At 33.4% G+C, this 20615-nt stretch overlaps 1 protein-coding gene across 5 annotated transcripts; it reads left to right on the top strand.

Moving 5' to 3' along the window:
• The first annotated feature begins 4736 nt into the window (after nt 1-4736).
• On the top strand, nt 4737-20105 carry LOC108320590 (histone acetyltransferase HAC1). Of its 5 annotated transcripts, none has more exons than XM_052868041.1 (17): nt 4744-4925; nt 5347-5615; nt 6307-6421; nt 6590-6725; nt 6969-7454; nt 7672-9446; nt 10855-11151; nt 11233-11511; nt 13665-13793; nt 13877-14077; nt 14165-14307; nt 14426-14738; nt 14943-15082; nt 17432-17510; nt 17855-18247; nt 19206-19423; nt 19512-20105. In XM_052868041.1, the coding sequence occupies exons 2-17, from the start codon at nt 5419-5421 to the stop codon at nt 19624-19626; spliced, it is 5016 nt and encodes a 1671-aa protein (XP_052724001.1). In that variant the 5' UTR covers nt 4744-4925; nt 5347-5418; the 3' UTR covers nt 19627-20105. The 5 variants fall into 5 exon arrangements, with proteins under 5 accessions (XP_052724004.1, XP_052724001.1, XP_017407532.1 ...); XM_017552043.2 differs by having other exon boundaries at nt 6590-6887; XM_052868042.1 differs by lacking the exon at nt 6590-6725 and having other exon boundaries at nt 6953-7454.
• Nucleotides 20106-20615: the final 510 nt, after the last annotated feature.

Raw genomic sequence — 20615 nt, 5'->3', positions numbered from 1 at the left:
TTAATACTTTAAAATGCAGACACGTAGACGTGGGAAGGAATAACTTTGACCACATAATTTTGGATTGGATTATGGCCAGGAAAATCGAGAACTAAGTTCTTCCACGTCTACCACTTCTCTCTTTTGTTCTGGCTGGATCTGAGAAATTCTTCAAACCATGCTGTGGCTGTGGCCTTACAGTTTTATATTTTAAGAAAATATTATTGATATATTTCATCATATTGTTAATAAAAATATTTGTTTATTATTTTTTAATTAATATTTTTAGGATACTTATTAAAAACTAAAACTTATGCTAACGAGATACATTATAAAGAAACTTAAACAATTATATTTGTATTACCATTTTCTATAAATATCATAATATCGTAAATATTTTACACAAAATACTTAATTCTAACTTGTTCATTTAATTTTTGAAATATGTATTATTTTTAAACATTAGCTCTCCATTAAAGGTGACAATCTGAGCTAAACAAAGAGGATCGTTTTGTTTTTTTCATAAATGGTTAGAGTTTTTTTAAATAATATTAATATTTTTTCATGATGTGTACATATAATACTAATGTTTATTTAATTTTAAGTAAATTAATCTTAATAAACATTTACTGTTTAATATTTTATTTTAATAAAATTAGTTAAAATATTTAAAAAAACCTTTGTTATTGACCCATTAATCCATAATCCATTTTAATTTTAGTTATTTGGTATTTCAACCCAAATATAAATAGGAAGGGATAAAACTTCTCACTTTTATTATGGTCAGTTCGCTTCAAGTTACTTTTAGTGGATTACTAATTAAAGGTGAACATATTTTCACACCCTAATTCTCATAGAATTCAAAATTCATTCTTTACTTAAATTTTGAAAAAAAATTCAAAAACATTTTAAATAAGAGAGTTAATTTTTCAGCTGAGGTAATTGTATAAAAATTATTTTATTGGTTGATTAACTGATATGCTTGGAGATAAAAAAAATACTATCAATGAGTTCGATTTGGATATTTTGTTCATAACTAATTGTCCTAATACATAATGGTCTTAATATAATTGTCCTAATACATAATGGTCATTATAGATGAAACCATCCTTGAAAATAGTCTTAACACTAATTTTGGGTGTTGTTTATTTCACACCATTAATTTAATACTCAAGTTCGACAAACAATAATAATTGCGTATAATATGTTCTTTAAAACTTTCTAATATGCTAAGTATAGAAATGGTAAATTCAACTTTAAGTATATATAATTGATTTTTAATAAATTAGTTCTTATAAAAATTATACTTTAGTAAAATAAAATAATAGAAATAATAAAAGATTAAAGAACTAAATAAATAAATATATATATATATAAAGAAAATTATAAAAAAATTTAAAAAAGTAAAAAAAATATAAAGAAAATAGGTTGACTTTATTGTTTTTTCAAAATAAAATTCATCATTAGTTATATAAAAAAATTTAAAAAAGTAAAAAAAATATAAAGAAAATAGGTTGACTTTATTGTTTTTTCAAAATAAAATTCATCATTAGTTATCTAGATAATGTTGTTCAATCAATTATTCTCTTAGATTTTCAAATTAATCAATTTAAATTCTCAATTAATTTTTTTGGCATTTTCACTCTTAATCAAAGGACATTCTCAATTAAGAGTAAGAACTTTGTAGATTAATCATAGCAAATTTAATCAAAGTACATTATTAATCAAATATTACTATGTCTAATCATGTTTATTCATTTATCTCTTATATCAACTAAAACACTAATTAATCAAAGTACATTATTGATTAATTCTTGTCAAAGTTTTTACCACTAATCAAAGTAGTTATTTGAAAAAACTCATTCAATTACATCAAAGTTTCTAAATTTAATCAAAGTAAATTCTTGATTAAAATTAAAAACCTTTGGACTCACATGATTGATATGTGTTAGAAAAAAGATGTCTTGTATCCCAAGCCAAGAAGGGAGTGAATTGGATTTTGCTTAAAAAATTAATCATTTCAAAAGGTTTGCAAAATCTTTGGTTTTCTTGAAATCAATAAAACAACAAGTGATGAATCAACAATAAAGGAGAAAGGATAGAGAAATATTAACTCAAGCAATTTATACTAGTTCGGCCAAGCCTACATTCAGTCTTCCTTCAACACTTTGAGTTGAAGGAATTTCACTATAATGATAGAGTTACAAGAATACAAAGATATCTCATCTCAATGTACTTCTCACGTCACTTAAAATCACTATAGCAAACAAAAGGTGAACACCCTCACACTTCTACCACACAAAGAACAATCACAACTCTTTTAACACCTTGAGAACAATCTCAACTCTCAATGAGAACACACATGGCTTTCTCCCTTGGCACACTTGCACAAGAACATAATCCACAAATTCTAAATGATGAAATTGATCTTCTAAGTACACTCCAGTAGTGCAGATTCAATCAGAAGAATTCAACTTGCTTGTTTGATAGAATATTGATGGGTTTGAAATCCAAATTGAACCTTGATTCTTCAAGACCCTTCTTGGACGCTCTTGTAATCAAAACTCAATGACACAATTAGTTATGAAATTGATTGCAATTGAATTGTTTTGAAACAACGCGCAAGACAGTTATTTATAGGATTTTCTGAATCTTGATGCAATATAATCGATTACAAAATTTATGTAATTTATTAAGTTTTGAAACAGCGCACAATACTCTTCACTGCCTTTTTGAAGTTGTTTTGCTTGTTGGTTTGAGGGCAATTGTGTGTTTTTGTTCACTTTCTTCTTCCTCTCTTAATCTGCCAAGCTCAAGCTAATCTTCCCTTAACTTTTCAAATAGTGTGGTCGTGTTCATAGATGTCAAGTCTCTTGATGCTAAAATGGCAGTGACCTTTGGCTGCAGCTTCTGTTTAGACTCTTTAAGATCTTGATATTGATTTCTTCTTTGTCAAAAGTCTTTCCTAAGGCAAGAAGGTGGTTAACTATGTGAGTGAACGTCTTTTTGTACGTCGTAGATAGTCTCACCAATCTTCATTCTAAAGATCTCATATTCTTGGATGAGAGAGTTCTTTCTTGCTTTCTTAACCTCATTCGTTCCTTCATGGGTGACTTATAGATCATCCCAAGTTTCTTTTGTTGTTGAACACATAGAGATCCTATAGAATTCATCAATAGTGAGTGTTGAGGAGATGATGTTCTTGGCTCTTACATCGTAGTGAGCTCTCCTATTCTCACTTGTAGTCCACTCAAAAAAGTCCTTGACCTTTGTCTTGCCATTCTCTATTTTAATTGGTTCAAAAGGACCATTGATAATAGCATCCCATACACCCTTGTCCACTGATTCCAATGAAATCTTCATCCTAATTTTCCAAAAAGGGTACCATCAGGAACGTTTTAACCGATTAAACAAAAAAGGTAATTGATTAAAATTCGAGTAATTTTTGAATTCCTAACTTTGGTGCCAATTGTTAAAAAATTGATCTTTTCAAAGGGTTTGCAAAATCTTTGGTTTTCTTGAAATCAATAAAACAACAAGTGATGAATCAACAGTAAAAGAGAAAGGATAAAGAAAGATTTACTCAAGCAATTTATACTGGTTCGGCCAAGCCTACATCCAGTCTTCCTTTAATAACCTGAGTTGAAGGGATTTCACTATAATGGTAAAGTTATAAGAATATAGAGATATCCCCTCTCAATGTACTTCTCACCCACTTAAAATCACTATAGCAAACAAGAGGTGAACACCCTCACACTCTTACCACACAAAGAACAATCACAACTCTCTTAACACCTTGAGAACAACCCCAACTCTTAATGAGAACACACACAACTCTCTCCCCTGGCAAGTATATTATTCCCTCCTTCCCCAATGTTCCCCATCCTCGCTGCACGTTGGTGGGTCATCTATAACTTCAATAATGGGAGAGGCATGTTCGTCCTCTTCAAGAATGTCCCAAAGGTTCCTCAGTTGTCCCCGGTGTAAATCCTTGAAGATATCAAACTTACCTTTGGCTAGAGGGATGTCGTACAAGAAGGCCACTTAGGAAAAGGCCTTATCGAAGCTTGCCTGATGCTTGTTGAAGATTTCATCCTAAGTCTCCATCAACTAGGCGACCAAAGCTTCTTTTCATTTGGTCGATTGCTTCTTCTGCTAAAATAACTCCGCGTTCTATGTGGCCAACTCCTTGTTGACCGTCTTCAATTTTTGAGAGGAGACGTTTACGAGAGTCTCCTCTCATAAAAGGATATTTTTTATGAAACTAAACTTTTTATTTTATGACATGATAATTTTATATCTTAACAAAATAATGATTTAATTATATCACACACAATTATATATTATATCTAAGTTTTGACCATATATTTAAATGAATAAAAGAATTTAGTTTTAAAAAATCATTTTATTTTAAAAGAATAATTCAAACAAATTTGTTTTACAATATGATATTTAGATATTTTAAAAATTTAATATAAAAATAAAACTAAAACAGTAACCATAGGATAAAATTGGAAATAAAAATAAATAGATAAATATATTTTTATAGATTATTTTATCAAATAGAATATTATTTTTAAATTTTAAAATAATATTATTGTAAAGTAATCATAAGCATGTAGTATCATGGTTATAGACCGTCAGAGTAATATCACTCACAAAACTCATTTTAGTTATGGTAAACCAATATATTTGTCCATTCCGGCTCGTATAGTTTCTTCTATTTATCTCTATGAATTATGATTTATTTATTTATTTATCGATTCTTCTCGTTTCTGTTATTATAGTTCATTCGTGGCAAATTCCGCACGTGCCTTTGATTGGAGAGGGTGTCACCGACCTTTCTCTTTCTCTACGGCAAAATCATCGTGAATCGCCGTTGGCGTGGTCGTAGATAATTTGGGGTTCCTTTCCAATTCCATATTGCGAGACCGAATTCGTGCTTGGTATGTACTCGATGGTTCACCGTTTTAAGTGCGTTGCATAACCCATCAATCTATTAGGGTTTCCGTGTTCCTTAACATATATTTATTGATTCCAATCGGTACTTAGGGTTTCTTGCAGTAGTAATGTTTGATTGAATTTGTATAATTTAAATTTAATATTCCAGTTATCAATTTCAAGCACAAGGGAATCCATGTATCGTGATTTTGTAAACCCCTTTTATTGGTTGATAGAATTTAGGAAAATTAATAAAGGTTGCTTGCATTGAACATCTATTTCTTTTTCCTGCTCTTTATAATATAGGCATCTTCATATTTCATTTTCGTCATGCCACTAATGAAGTTTTTATCCGTTAATTTACATTGAAGTGGTTGTTACTTTTGTTAAAATCATCAACGTGTTTGGTTTGTACCCTGATTACAGGGTTCTGTTTGGGATGACGAGCTAGCTGATGGAGGAGTCCTGTAAGATATTTAAGATATGTGAAAACTAAAGATGAAACTGCAAGCACATATTCCGGGGGAGATGTCAGGACAGGTACCTAATCAACCAGGGTCTCAGTTGTCTGGACTGACCCAGCTGAATGGGAATGCACTCGCTCATCAGATGCCACCTTTAGGGGGTGTTCCTCGGTCAACAATTAATATGGATTCTGAATTTCCTAGAGCTCGCACTATTATTCAAGAGGAGATGTAAGTATTTTTTTTTCATCTGTTCAATTGAACACTTTTAGTGGGTAACCTGACTTCGTTGATTCTTCTTGGGAATTTTGTCTATATATACGAGGTACAGATGAATTTTTTGTAAGATTGACTACCAAGATGATAGCATAAACTCCACAGAACAAGCCAATTTATTGATAGGTTCATAAAGAAAATTGATAGTTGCAATTTTCTGAAAACAGAAGTGAAAGGAAACTAATATATTTGATTCTCGATCATTATGATTGATTTTCTTTTATGTGCCGGAAATGCTTTGTGGCTCTGTTGTATTGTCTAGTTGAATATTTAAGCTTAACTAAAATAATTTAATTTAACATTTTCATAATTTTATTGAGAATTTAAGCGTCTGCAGTGTGTGAAACAGCATTTTCAACTTGCCTGACAACATTGAGTCACACTGTCTGATGCTTCTTCATAATTTATGGTTTAATGGCTAGATTATTCTAAAAAGTAGTTGCTGTGGGATCCCTGCAGTGCATATGCCATTAAGTTAATTAGATTACGGCCTTGCTGTCTCTATTATGTTCCAATTTCCCCTCCTTTGATGTTTTGACTTAATTAATAATAATAATAATAATAATAATCATGTATGCAAAAAGATAAACTACTATACTTTTTTATTCATTCTCATCAGTAGATATTTTTTGTTTTTACCTTCCAGATTTGGTACGTTGTTGCGAAAACAACAGCAGCCAGTTACAGATGTACAGAGAAAGAAGCTTAAGGATCTTGCAAAGCGCTTGGAGGAGGGCATGTTAAAAGCTGCTCGATCTAAGGTTACTTCTGGTCTTCTAGTTATTTTTCTTTTTCAGTTCCCAATATTTGGAAGGATCTTAATTGTAAACACTAGAGATTTCTGATTCTGGAAATAACAGGGAGCCTTTAAACTTTTTCCTTAATTTGAATATTATTTGTGTTGACAACGGTTTGGACATATCTTTTAGGAGGATTACATGAACTTGGATACTTTGGAGAGTCGATTATCAAATTTCCTCCTACGAGCATCTATGAATAATAAAAACCAACACTATCCGCAACTTGTTAACTCTTCTCCAATCAGTACAATGATACCAACCCCTGGTATGTCACATGCTCCAAATTCAAGCATGATGGTTGCATCTTCTGTGGATGCCTCGATGATTTATGCCAGCGGGTGTAATAGCATAGCATCAACATCTTTCAATAGTGTAAACATGTTACCAGCTGGTGGCATGCTTGGCAGTACCTTAAATAGATTTGATGGTAATATTGGGTATTGTCATTCTTCACCAATCCTTACACTTTTATTTTCTTGTCCTTCATTGTAGAGTCTATGTATTGCAGGTTTGTCTAATGGTTATCAGCAGTCTTCTACCAGCTTTTCTGTTGCCTCAGGGTCGAACATTTCATCAATGGGGGTGCAGAGAATGGCTAGCCAGATGATTCCCACTCCTGGATTCTCAGTCAGCAGCAGTCACTCACACATGAACATAGATTCTAATACTAATGGAGGTGCATTTTCCAGTGTAGATTCTACCATGGTACCATTGTCACAACTTCAGCAGCAGAAGCAGATTGTTGGTGGCCAAAATAGTCATGCATTGCAGAATCTCAACAGTCAAATGGGTATTGGAATGAGATCTGGTTTATTACAGAAGCCATTTACAAACTCAAATGGTGCTATAAATAGTGGATCAGGCTTGATTGGAAACAATATACAGGTTGCAAACGAACCTGGCACTTCTTCTGACAGTTATCCCTCCACTTATGCCAATTCCCCTAAACACTTGCACCAGCACTTTGATCAAAGTCAGAAACCGGTTGTGCAAGGTAATATTTTTCTCACTCCTTTTGATTTTCTTTTATCATGGAATGACCCTAGGACCTTAACCTTCAACCCAGAACCTGTAATAAGCTTCATAATGTTTTAGGACTGTGTTGCTTTTTTTGAGTAAACACATCCATGTGTCTGTATACATATTGCATGTTCTGTATTTTTTATTTCAAAATTGACATGTTTCAGAAAGAATAACGATACTATTATCAGGTGATGGATATGGATTAAACAATGTTGACAGTTTTCCTTCTGGAAACTGTTATACATCTGCGACATCCTCTGGGCCCATGATGAACAATCAGAACACTAGTTCTGTTAAAATACCATCTATGCCTAAAACTAGCACATTGTTAAGTGGTCACTCGAGCTTGCATGGTATGCAGCAGGCTGCTCATATAAAGTCTCAACAAGTTAACCAGTTAGAAAAGTTGAATTTTCAGTCTTCATTGACTTCAAGAGATGGCTTTCTGCATTCTCAACAGCAATATCAGCAAAGGTTTCAACAATTGCAACAGCCAGATCAGTATGCGCAGCAGCAATTTCAATCTATGCAAAATCAGAATGTGGTCAACAGTGACACTTTCAGTCAGTCTCAGCTTTCTCCCAATCTAGGTAATCGAGTGAAACCTGAGCCTGGAATTGAACACCGCAAAGAAGTGCTCAACTCTCGTGTCTCTGAACCGTTTCATATATCTGAGATGCAGAGTCCGTTCCAGCAGAACTCATCTGAAGATTGCTCTAGGGTTGCTCAGCATCTTCCATTTCCATCTGGTCACCATGATTTATCATCATCAACACCTCAAAATTCACAACAAATGTTGCACCAACATCAATTGGCTGCAGAGTCTCAAAATAACTTTAGCGTCGGGGTGCAATCCAAATCTGTGATTCTAAACCATTGGCCTCAGTCACAAGATCCTGACAGTATTTCACATGATCAACATCTCCACGTGGATTTTCATCAAAGAATATCTGGACAAGATGAAGCTCAATGCAATAGTTTATCATCAGATGGATCTATTATAGTTAGAAATGTTCTTTCTAGAGGCTTGGCTGAGCAGCTGGAATCTGGAATTGCTACAAATAAGGCGCACAGGAATCAACAGAGGTGGCTTTTATTTCTACTTCATGCTAAGCGATGTTCTGCCCCTGAAGGACGATGTAAAGAGAAGTTTTGTTCTGCTGCACAGATGCTATGCAAGCACATGGATGGATGCAAGCTGCGCCATTGTCCATATCCTCGTTGCCATCATACAAAGGAGTTACTTAATCATTTTGTAAACTGCAAGGATCCAGGTTGTCCTGTTTGTGTTTTTGTGAGAAAGTGTCGACGTGCTTTTCAATTGAAGCCTCAGATTCGGCCAGAACCTGAATCAAGCTTGCCAACTGCAGTGAATGGATCCTGTAGGCCTTACAGTATTGCAGGCACATCACCAAGATTGATCTCAAAGCCTCTATTAGTTGTTGAAACTTCTGAGGACCTCCATCCATCTATAAAACGTATAAAGATTGAGCATTGCACCCAGGCCATTTATCCTGAAAATGACCATTCTGCTTCATCTTTTATTGGAAATTGTGAATCTCTTGTTTCTAGGGATGCTCTGTCTCAACCGCTGCCCTATCCAAATGCTGAGAAGTCTATCTCAATTAAACCTGAGTTTCCAGAAGTTAAGGCTGAAGCTCCTGCAAATGTGATACATGAAAAGCTTAGTGAGATGCAAATGGATAACAATAATGCTGATGATAAAACGCCTAGTGCTGAACTTGTCAAATATGAAGAACCTGCTAATTTAGCTAGCCCTGAAAATATAAAAACTGAGAAAGAAACTGGACAAGACCTGCAAGAAAATGTTGTCCAGACATCTGAAATTCCAACTGGAACCAAGTCTGGTAAGCCAAAAATAAAGGGAGTCTCATTAACTGAGTTATTTACTCCGGAGCAAGTGAGGGAGCATATCACTGGCTTAAGGCAATGGGTTGGTCAGGTAAGTCTTTGTATTCTTGTGGCATGGGCAATTTAATTCATTATTTAAATAATATTACTTTATCTGTACTAGTGTACTGGAAACCTGTTCCCATTTACTTTAAACCTATTTAATATGTTTCTTGGTGATAATGGTTTTCCTATCTATTGTTTCTGTCACTGACTTCCTATTTGTTGGTTGAAATATGATCTGGACTTCATGTAAGTATTTTAACAGACATGTAATTCTTCATTGACTTCAGGTTTAATTGAGTTGTTTACTTAAAAAGCAGAAATAACTGCGGAGCTCACTAGTTTAAAGAAACTTTAGTTGCCATGTAAACACTCTAAAATCAAATGAGACAACGATAATCTATTTTTGGCATTACAACACCAGAACTTTCTTATTTTAAGAATTATACATGGAAAACTTATTAGAATGAGTACAGAAAACGGTATAGTTAGAATTCCTTTTCTTGTCAACTTCCAATGGGATTCCTTGAAAGGAGGCATGTACTGAAACATGAAGTGACTGATAAAATTATATACAAAGGCGGGTGCTACCAAAATCAATGTAGGAAGCATATTTATCCAACAATATGTCCTATTTTATCTGACCCAAGCCTTGTGATTTAGTAATGTTGTTAAATGGCAGCGATATGGAACTACCATATAAGCAATAATTGAAGGGATGCCCACTATGGCATTACCATGGGCTGCATCGGTGGATTCCAAACCAAATGTCAGCTGGACATAATTTGAACTATGCTTAAGCGAGAACTTAGATTCCTTATTAACCTATTTTGCATACTTAGTTCCGTCTGTCTGATAAATAGTCCTTTTTCTGGTCTACTGATTTTTGTGCATGAGACATCTATCATATATTCCATTAATTGAATCTTTTGATGTGTATGAGATGCCTATCATTTGTTCCATTACTTGAATCTTTTATCCATCTTATCTGGTCATTTTTGTGGAAATCTGATTTCTTACAATTCAAGTGGTCCATAATCTTGATTTATACTATCTATTTAACTTCATAAAATGCTATTTTCTTAATATTGTGTGAACAATAAACCATAAAGACTAGTTTAACCATTATATTTTTCTTATCTAATTTGGCTGAAGTCGTTAGTCCAAATATATGGTCATTTGTGATTGCTGACTTAGGCTTTGTTCTCTTGAGTGGATTTAAGGAAATGGATTTGAGTGGATTTGAAGATAATTTTTTTTGTTGTTTTTTTGAGCGAATTTAGAGGTAAATGAGATTGAATTTGTGTTCTCACTTTTTAACATCCTAGGTTCTGTTATTTTCTTTATCCTTTTATAAATATTTACTAGTTTTTGATTGTTCATGTGCTATGTTTCACAGTGTTCTCTTATTACCTCTAGTATCCACATGTTAACATAACATCTTTTTCTTGTGACAGAGCAAGTCAAAAGCAGAGAAGAATCAAGCACTGGAGCATTCAATGAGTGAGAATTCGTGTCAATTGTGTGCTGTAGAGAAGCTTACCTTTGAACCACCACCTATTTATTGCACAACTTGTGGGGTTCGCATCAAACGAAATAATATGTATTACACCACAGGCACTGGTGACACACGACATTATTTTTGTATTCCATGCTATAATGATGCTCGTACAGAGAACATAATTGTTGATGGGACTCCCATTGCCAAGTCAAGATTGGAAAAGAAGAAGAATGATGAGGAAACTGAAGAATGGGTGTGTTATGTTTGCCTGTGTCATTTTGTTGTTCAGTTAACATTTTTTTTGTCGAATTAACCATCTGTGCTTTGTGTGCAGTGGGTTCAATGTGATAAATGTGAAGCGTGGCAACATCAAATTTGTGCCTTATTTAATGGTAGAAGAAATGATGGTGGACAAGCTGAATATACTTGCCCTAACTGCTATATTCAGGAGGTAGAAAGAGGAGAGCGTAAGCCCTTACCCCAAAGTGCTGTCCTTGGCGCCAAGGATTTACCAAGAACTATTCTTAGTGATCACATAGAACAACGATTATTTAGACGGCTAAAGCAAGAAAGACTAGAAAGGGCAAGGCTTCAAGGAAAAAGTTATGATGAGGTGATTCATATTGTGGTTGGCAGAGATATGTTTTGTTCAATTTTGTATTTCATAACTTAATACATTTAGTATATCTTAGCTCTTTCATTGTTATTTTAATACTGAAGTATAAATTGATGGGTTGACCCTTGGATCTGTTTGTTGTGCTATCCATTAGCCATTGCTAGACACATACTCTATTCAAATTATATAGTCCTACCTGGAGAGTTTAGAGAGGAAATCAATCAATGAAACTTCGGATGTGGAGACAAGCCTCGGAAGTACAAGGCTTTCATTTCAGTAGAAGTAATACAGAATATATGAATATAAGTTTAGCAGAAGTATCAATCCTACCATTCTAAATGTCTTGGATCCATACCTTCGGTTTAAATGTCTTGGGTCCATTATAAATTATAATGATGGAGAAATAGATGGTGATGTAAATTGTAAAATACTGGGTAGTTGGGTGAGCGCTCTGCTCTGAGTATTATTGATGGTGAAAAGCTAAAGTAAAAAATTTAATGCATATTAGAGTTAAGAGAGAGAGAGAGATAAAATAGAATCTGAAAAGGTAACTTTTGTATTGATAAAATGTACAAAGGAAAACAAGGATTCTCTTTGTATAGAGAATGAAAAAACAGAGCTGTAAAGAACAGCTGACAAAAAAGAAAACACCTATAACAAAAACTATATCGAACTGAATACAACACTACCACTGCCACTCTCCACCCCCACAAACTCAAGGTGGGTTATGATTAACAGGAAGAGCAACCACTTCGAGTTTGTCCCTAATAAACACAAAACATGGAGAGAGAGGTTTGGTATGAAAGTCAATCCACTGTACTTGTGCAGAGATATGTTGATCATGTTAAAACATTTGGACAACTTTTTAAGGAACAAAGAAAAGATCAATATCCATGTGCTTGGTTTGAGCATGAAGAACATGGTTATGAGCTAAGGTGATTACACTTTGATTATCACAATAGATTGTAGACGATGTGATATGCCTAGTTCATTAAGAAGAGTTTGAACCCGTAGAATTTCAGGAGTTGTTTTAGCGGCTACAATACTCTGCATCTTTACTAGATCTAACCACAACTGCTTGTTTCTTAGACCACCAGGAAATGAAATTTGACCCAAGAAGAATTACAGTCTGCTTCATAGAAAGCCTGTAAGGGAAAAGGAGAGGAGAAGTCATGGGAGTAAGATAAAGACCATGTAAAAGAGTTCCTTTAAGATATCAAGAACAAATTGCTGAGGAAACAGTGCATACTGATTCACTGCCAGGTGGAGGTAGAGGAGGAGGATTATTTTCTAAATCCATGGACCACTAAGCTCTTGATACCTACTAGAGTTAAGAGAGAGAGGGAGAGAGAAGAAAGGGAAAAGATAAACTGATAGGTAATTTAGTATTGATAAAACGTACCAAGGAAAACAAGGATTCTCTTTTTATAGAGAATGAAGAGAAATAGGGCTGTGTAAAGAACAGCTGATAAAAGGAAAACACCTGTAACAAAATCTATATCCAACTTAATACAACACTAACAATATGCAACCATAACTATTATTAGTAATTTGATAGTTATATATCTTATTTATCTTATATGAATTTATATGTAATTTTATTGTCATATTTAGTAAACCATATTACTATTATGCAATTTACATGTTTTCCTTATTCTTTCCATCCTATGTAAGATCTTGGTATTGACTACCTTGGCTATAATGCTTGTGAAGTTAGATAAAACTGAGTTTTGGTAGAAGAAACCCAACAACAGATAGATGTAGCAGAGATGAGAATGTTGAGTGGGATGAGTGGATATAGATAAGATTGGATGCATTATAAAGAAAGTTGGGGTAGCATCTTAGATAAAAAATATCTTGCCATACTAAGTTGAGAATTGGGTGAGGGGTAGCTCTATTGCTAGATGTAAAGGGGGACCAAACAAAAAACGGCAAAACCACTGACAAGGATTTATAGGTCTGTGGCTTGTTTTCATAATATAACATTATTGATTGATCAATGTGACTCACCACTTTTACGTGGAAAGTTTTGGTTGTGATTTGTTTTATTTTTTTGTTTTTTAATGTTTTTGTGGTTATCAATGATTTCACCCTTTTCTAGCATGTGCTGATTTTCTGTGACTTATTTCTATCTACTTGGTCATTATCAGATTCCAGGAGCTGATGCTCTTGTTATAAGAGTTGTGTCATCTGTCGACAAGAAGTTAGAAGTGAAACCACGGTTTCTGGAGATTTTTCAGGAAGAGAATTACCCGACAGAATTTCCATATAAATCAAAGGTGATGAGAAAGTTGATTTTATGAATCTGGTTATAATTGAATCACTAATGTTGAATATTGATAGCCTTAGCTTTCTATTTCAGGTAGTTTTGTTGTTTCAGAAGATAGAAGGTGTGGAAGTTTGCCTATTTGGCATGTACGTTCAAGAATTTGGATCTGAATGTCAATTTCCAAATCAGCGCCGAGTGTATCTTTCGTATTTGGATTCTGTGAAGTATTTTAGGCCTGAGGTTAAAGCAGTGACAGGAGAGGCTCTTCGTACTTTTGTTTACCATGAAATTCTGGTAAATTTGAACACTACAATGTTGCTTGAAGTCCTTCCCTGTAAATTATCTTGTAAATTATATTTGATACAAATTATTTGATTTTAGATTGGATACCTTGAATATTGCAAGAAACGTGGTTTTACAAGCTGCTACATATGGGCTTGTCCTCCATTGAAGGGTGAAGATTATATTTTGTACTGCCATCCAGAAATTCAGAAAACACCAAAATCTGATAAGCTACGTGAATGGTGAGCCCAATAGCTTCGCATAGGCAAAATGAGGAAAAGTTATTTGTTTATTTTCCTTGTACAATGTGATTAGGTCTGTTCATCTCTAACTTGGGCATTTCTAAGCATGTTTCTTCAGGTATCTATCGATGTTAAGAAAAGCTTCGAAGGAGAATATTGTGGTTGATCTCACCAACTTATACGACCATTTCTTCGTATCAGCTGGTGAATGTAGGGCCAAGGTCACTGCTGCAAGACTCCCATATTTTGATGGTGACTACTGGCCTGGGGCTGCAGAGGATTTAATTTATCAGCTTCGCCAAGAGGAAGATGGAAGAAAACAAAATAAAAAGGGAACAACTAAAAAGACTATAACAAAAAGGGCTTTAAAAGCATCTGGTCAGTCAGATCTTTCAGGAAATGCTTCAAAGGACCTGCTCCTCATGCACAAAGTAATTTACTATTATACATATATAATGCTAATTATTTTTTTCACTCGGGAAAGAAGATCTCTTCCATTTTTTTTAAAGTCATTAGATATGTCACATTATATAGCTTAATTTTCAAACTTTAATATTGTTTCCATACTACTTTCAATATTTATTTAGGTTCCATATGTTTGCTAATTTCTTATAAAATTCATAATCATTCTGCAGCTTGGTGAAACCATTTGCCCGATGAAGGAAGATTTCATTATGGTTCATTTGCAGCATGCTTGTATCAGCTGTTGTATTTTAATGGTTTCTGGTAACCGTTGGGTCTGCAACCAGTGCAAGAATTATCAGATTTGTGATAAGTAAGTATTCTTCAATCATATCTCCATGGTTTTGTCATGTTACGTGTCAATTGCTGTGTCAAAATTGTCTGATCTTCAACTAATAGTGTAGTCCTAAACATTTGTCATGTTCCCCAAATGACCATGAATTCATGCCCATGTCATATTCATGCTTGCTAGACTACTTTGTTGGTAAACCGAGTGTTCTTTGAGTAGTTTTTTTTTTTTTTTTTAATTTTTTTTATAGTGTTCAGTATGGCCTTCTAAGAAGCATCGCAACTTGTGAATTGATATTCTTTATATGGAGAGACATAAAAAGGTGGATGTGTGGAGAAAGTTAAGGTTCTGTTTGGTTTGAGAAAGTGCTTTATATTTTCATTTTCAGTTTTCACAAATAATTACCAAAATTTTTCGATGTTTTTACTCTCTTTCTTTCCTACAAAGATTTGTACAAGAAACAGGGAAGATTAGGTTTTGTTTTCAATTTTTTCCTGCACAAAATCTTTCTGAAGTAAAGTTGATACTAGTTGACTTCTTGTATTTATCTATGTAATTATCTATATCATTGTATGAAGGGATACATTTTTTTTCTAACTATTGGTGTGATTTTTTATTTAGACAATTTTATCCTTTAGTAAGTAAAAATAAGTTTTTTATCTAATAAAACATGCAACTACATAACCTCTCGCCTCAATGGTAAACTACATAACTTCTCTACTTAAAAATTGTTATCACATACATTTTTCTTTAAATCATTCTTCTAAAATTATATAGTTTCTTAAAACTGTATTGTTTTAATGTAATAAAAATGCTGATACATAGGAACAAATGTGTTTCCACTAGTTTTTATTATGGCTTTCCATTTGTCTGTGTTTTTGCTATCTTTCTACCACACTTTGTATGATATTTTCAGTAAGTTTGTTAGAAGAAAAATGTTTAAATTATGCCTATTTATTGTGGAAGTTGTTAGACTTTTATTATTTATGTTATGTTGGTCTTATAATATATATATATATATATATATATATATATATATATATATATAGGTTTAAATGCTTACTTCGTCTTCATGTTAAGAGGGAAATTTCTGTTTAGTATCCGGTTTTAAAAATGAAGACATTGAGTCCCTATGTTATGAAAAGTGTATGAATAAGGTCCTGTCCGTTAAGTTGACAGCAACGGCGTTAAGTCCACGTTGATGTGGCTATACTTTTTTTCTTCTCTCTTCTGCTGTCCAGTTTTTTTTCTCTCTTGTTCAGCTTTTTCTCTCTCTTGTTCAGCTTTTTCTTTGATAATTTGCTCTTTTTTTATGAATCTTATTCATATACTTTTCATAACATAAGGAACCGATGTCTTCATTTTTAAAATCGGGTACTAAACAGAAATTCACCTCTTAACATAAACATGGGGACGAAGTAAACATTTAGGTCTATATATACATATATATATATATATATATATATATATATATATATATATATATATTATCATAGCACCTCCTATTGTTATGTTCTTAGGGATGGTAATGGGTCAGGTCGGGCACGGATAGTGTCTATCCGCAACCCGATCCGACAAAAAAAAACCACCTGTTACCCGCGTGGATATCCGCTTAAAAAATACCTGCAGATATTTTAAAACCCGCGGATATCCGTGGATACCTGCGGATACCCGCAAATATTTAAAAAAATATATTTTTATAAAATATTATAATAAAACTTAAATAAAATTGCACAAAATATATAAAATATAATATATATTAAATTAAATATAAATTAAAATTTAATTTTAATTATATTTAACCTTATAAAATATAAATTAATATTAATTTTAATTAAATTTAACTTAATAAAATATAAATTAAATTTTTTTTTTATTTTTTGCAGGTAGCGGATATCGGTGGGTACGGATAGTATAATACCCGCACCCGACCCGTTTATAAGCGGGTATTAAAAAATCCGCTACCTACAACTTGCGGATAGTAAATATCCGCGGGTACCAACTATCCGTCACAGATTTTATCCGCAGATATCCGCGGGCGTTGATTTTTTTGTCATCCCTATATGTTCTACACTATCCTCCATAATGACTCTGTTGATGTTTTTGCTACCATCCATCATCCTTTATAAGACTTGCACTATAAAAGTTTTACTGCAGAGTTGGACAAATAATTAAGACTAGCAGACTGCTGTGGATATTGTCTTAATACCATACTTTTTAGCGTCTTAACATCATATCTTATGATCTTATTAAAATTTATTGTTAACATACCTTTCTATGACTCTTCTCCCTTTCAATCTTTTTGCTAGCTGAGCCATTTCCTAATGCTCCAATCATTTTTCTAGTAACACATTCAGTCTTGCCTGTTCTTAGGTGTTATGAAGTAGAACAAAAGCTTGAAGAGAGAGAAAGACATCCTATTAATCAGAGGGAGAAACATACTCTTTATCCAGTAAGTAACTCTGATTTTAACATGTAATTTTGAGTGCTTCTGTGCTAGTTCACTACATCTCTGCTCTGCTGTGAGATTTTATTAGGACCTGAATGTTAATCATCTTAATGTGCTTTGAGGAACTAAGTGGTTAGACACAGTATGAAGTTCTAATTTAATCTGGTATATTGAATGTTTGGTTTTAGTTATTTGATACTCTCAAACAGGACATTTCAGTGAAAACACTCGAGTATTTTTATTTTTTACTTTTCTGAAAGCAAAATCAGCTATCCAAATACACAATCATGCAGTAGGTCAGAGTACAAGTGATTTTTGAAGTTTTTTATATTCGCATCATTATACAGGTTGAAATTACTGATGTTCCATCTGATACAAAAGACAAAGATGATATTCTTGAGAGCGAATTCTTTGACACTAGACAGGCATTTCTGAGTCTCTGCCAGGGAAACCATTACCAGTATGATACACTAAGGCGGGCCAAACATTCATCAATGATGGTACTCTATCATCTTCACAATCCAACAGCTCCAGCATTTGTGACAACTTGTAATATATGTTATCTTGACATTGAAACTGGTCAAGGATGGCGCTGTGAAGTTTGCCCTGAGTATGATGTATGCAATGCTTGTTATCAAAAGGATGGAGGTATTGATCATCCTCATAAGTTGACAAATCATCCATCCATGGTGGATCGTGATGCTCAGAATAAAGAAGCAAGGCAGCACCGAGTGTCGCAGGTGTTGTATACAATTTTGTCTTTAGCTCTTCTGGGCTTTCTTATGAAAAATGGTCTTCTCATGTCAAATTTCTGTATGATGACAGTCATGTTTAAATCCCATGTCTACCTCTTTCTTGATATCACATTAAATTGAGTTGAAAGATAGACAATGATATTTCTTTGTATGAGAGGATCCATTCCTTTGTTTACATAGCATCAAAGCTATTAATATTTCAGATGTTTTATATTGTATGCCAAATAAAATTTATATTTACAGGTATTGAAATTTGAGCATGGATAGGATTTTAACTACTGGGACATGTAAAAATTAAACAAGTTATAATTGAGTTTAAGCATTCGAAAAAAGCCTTATCTCCACCAAGTGAGGTTGTCTCAGATTTTTGTTGAGTTTCATGTTTGATGATTTTTAAAAATATTGTAAACGGTTCAAATGGTATGCTAATTCTAATATATCACGCATTTTATAAAGAGTCAAGTCCCATGTTTTCTTCCCTTTATGTAGCTAAGTATTGTGTAGTTACTATAACAGTTAATTTTTTAATTATTTATAGTCTATAAAAAAAACATGAAGATGTATCGGCATCTTTGCTATTCAAATACGTTGTAAAAGTTCTTTGTCATTATATTGTTTTCATTATACCATAATTTTATCTTTTTTATCAACAATTGCTTGCTTCTGTCCATATTATCTATAATTTATAACTACTATAAATCTTGCAGCTCAACCTTTCCTGCTTTTGTTCCCCTACCTTGTAATGTTTTGCTTGTGTGTAATATTTTGTAGAAGTATGGATATTGATTTGTTCTTTTACCTTTTTCCGTGCATTTTGGACCGCTCTTGTTTCTCCAATCGTTTGTTGGCTATTACTTTCTTTTGCACTACCTTGCTTGGTGGGGACTTTAAAACTTTCTGCATACACATAGGATTTCTAATATAACTGAATTCTTTATTACAGCTACGAAAAATGCTTGATCTCCTTGTTCATGCATCCCAATGTCGTTCTGCACATTGTCAGTATCCTAATTGTCGCAAGGTGAAGGGGCTTTTCCGCCATGGGATGCACTGCAAAACAAGGGCTTCTGGAGGTTGTGTTCTTTGCAAGAAAATGTGGTATTTGCTTCAACTTCATGCTCGTGCTTGCAAAGAATCTGAATGCCACGTACCACGTTGCAGGTTTGTGGATCAGGCATTTTCATTATTCTCTAGTTAACTTTTTTATAGATCTTGTTTGAATTAACTCTGTTCTTTTGGGTTAAATTAGAGATTTGAAAGAACATTTAAGGAGGTTGCAGCAACAGTCTGATTCACGGCGTAGAGCTGCTGTAATGGAAATGATGAGACAAAGAGCTGCAGAAGTTGCTAACAATGCTGGTTGAGCTATTCGTACTTGTATATATGTGGCACTTTTGAAGATATGCTCTGGACAGAGGTATACCTTAGTTTCACCAGTGCTCCGATAGCAGTCATTGTTTGTGAATGGAATACACAGGGTGCATGTATGTAGCCTTGGAGGTGCGCATGGCCATCTCAACATGTTTGTCCCGGTGAAGATCTGAGTTCAGCCAATTACTGCTTCTGTCCTCTTCTACAAAGGATTAACCAGGTCTGGCGGGATATTTGGCGGTGCTTCTGTTTTTGTGGGCCAATTTGGTAATTCTTTGATTTTGTCAAATTACTTGTTTTATGTTTAGATGCCGTCCTTCGGTGGCAGGTGTACTATAGTCTCAATTTTCTTACAAATGTTTGTGGGTGGGGGATGGCATCAAGTTGTTTTTAGTTATAACCGTTTTAAAGATTCAATGCATTTTGTAGAATCTTATTTAAAGATGAAAGTAAATAATTAGTATATGCATTATTATGCTTCCTTTATGAGATTACCTCATTTGCGTATATTTTATATTTTAGTATTCTGTTTGATCTATTGCTATGAAAACTATTCTGTGAATTTTTTAAGGCTATCACTATTTTGAGATGTATATGATATGTGAAGAATGGGGCATTCATGGTGAAAGCTTTAATCGATCTGAAGTATATTGTAAAATATAAATTATTGAATCAATCTGAGTGCAAAGAGTAAACTTGTAAAGTTATAATATATTTTCAATTGTTTAAAATTGTATAATTTTTGTTTCGTTATGGGATTGTGTTCTAAAAATTTGAATGTTTGTTCTTATTTCTTGTTCATTTTAGTTGTGTGATTAGTCAAATTAGGAGGTTACTTGTAGAAGGTATTTGATGTCAAAGTCAATAAAAATTTGATCGTCTAAGCAATTAATGTTTATTAAACATAATCATCTATTTCTTTGTTAATAGTTTTCTAAATGGATTTCGAATTAATAGTGATTTAATTGCGGTCCAATTGATG

Source organism: Vigna angularis, chromosome 9 (genome assembly GCF_016808095.1).
Source record: "Vigna angularis cultivar LongXiaoDou No.4 chromosome 9, ASM1680809v1, whole genome shotgun sequence".
NCBI lineage: Eukaryota > Viridiplantae > Streptophyta > Magnoliopsida > Fabales > Fabaceae > Vigna > Vigna angularis.
Note: the sequence above shows the minus strand (reverse complement) of the source record. Positions and strands in the feature narration are given on the sequence as shown.

Bases quoted from the DNA above. Each gene is read 5' to 3' on its own strand.
- LOC108320590 (XM_017552043.2), top strand. From the start codon at position 5,419: ATGAAACTGCAAGCACATATTCCGGGGGAGATGTCAGGACAGGTACCT. The intron at 6,888-6,968 runs GTAATATTGGGT...TATGTATTGCAG, and splicing joins TACCTTAAATAGATTTGATG to GTTTGTCTAATGGTTATCAG. The intron at 18,248-19,205 runs GTGTTGTATACA...TCTTTATTACAG, and splicing joins GGCAGCACCGAGTGTCGCAG to CTACGAAAAATGCTTGATCT.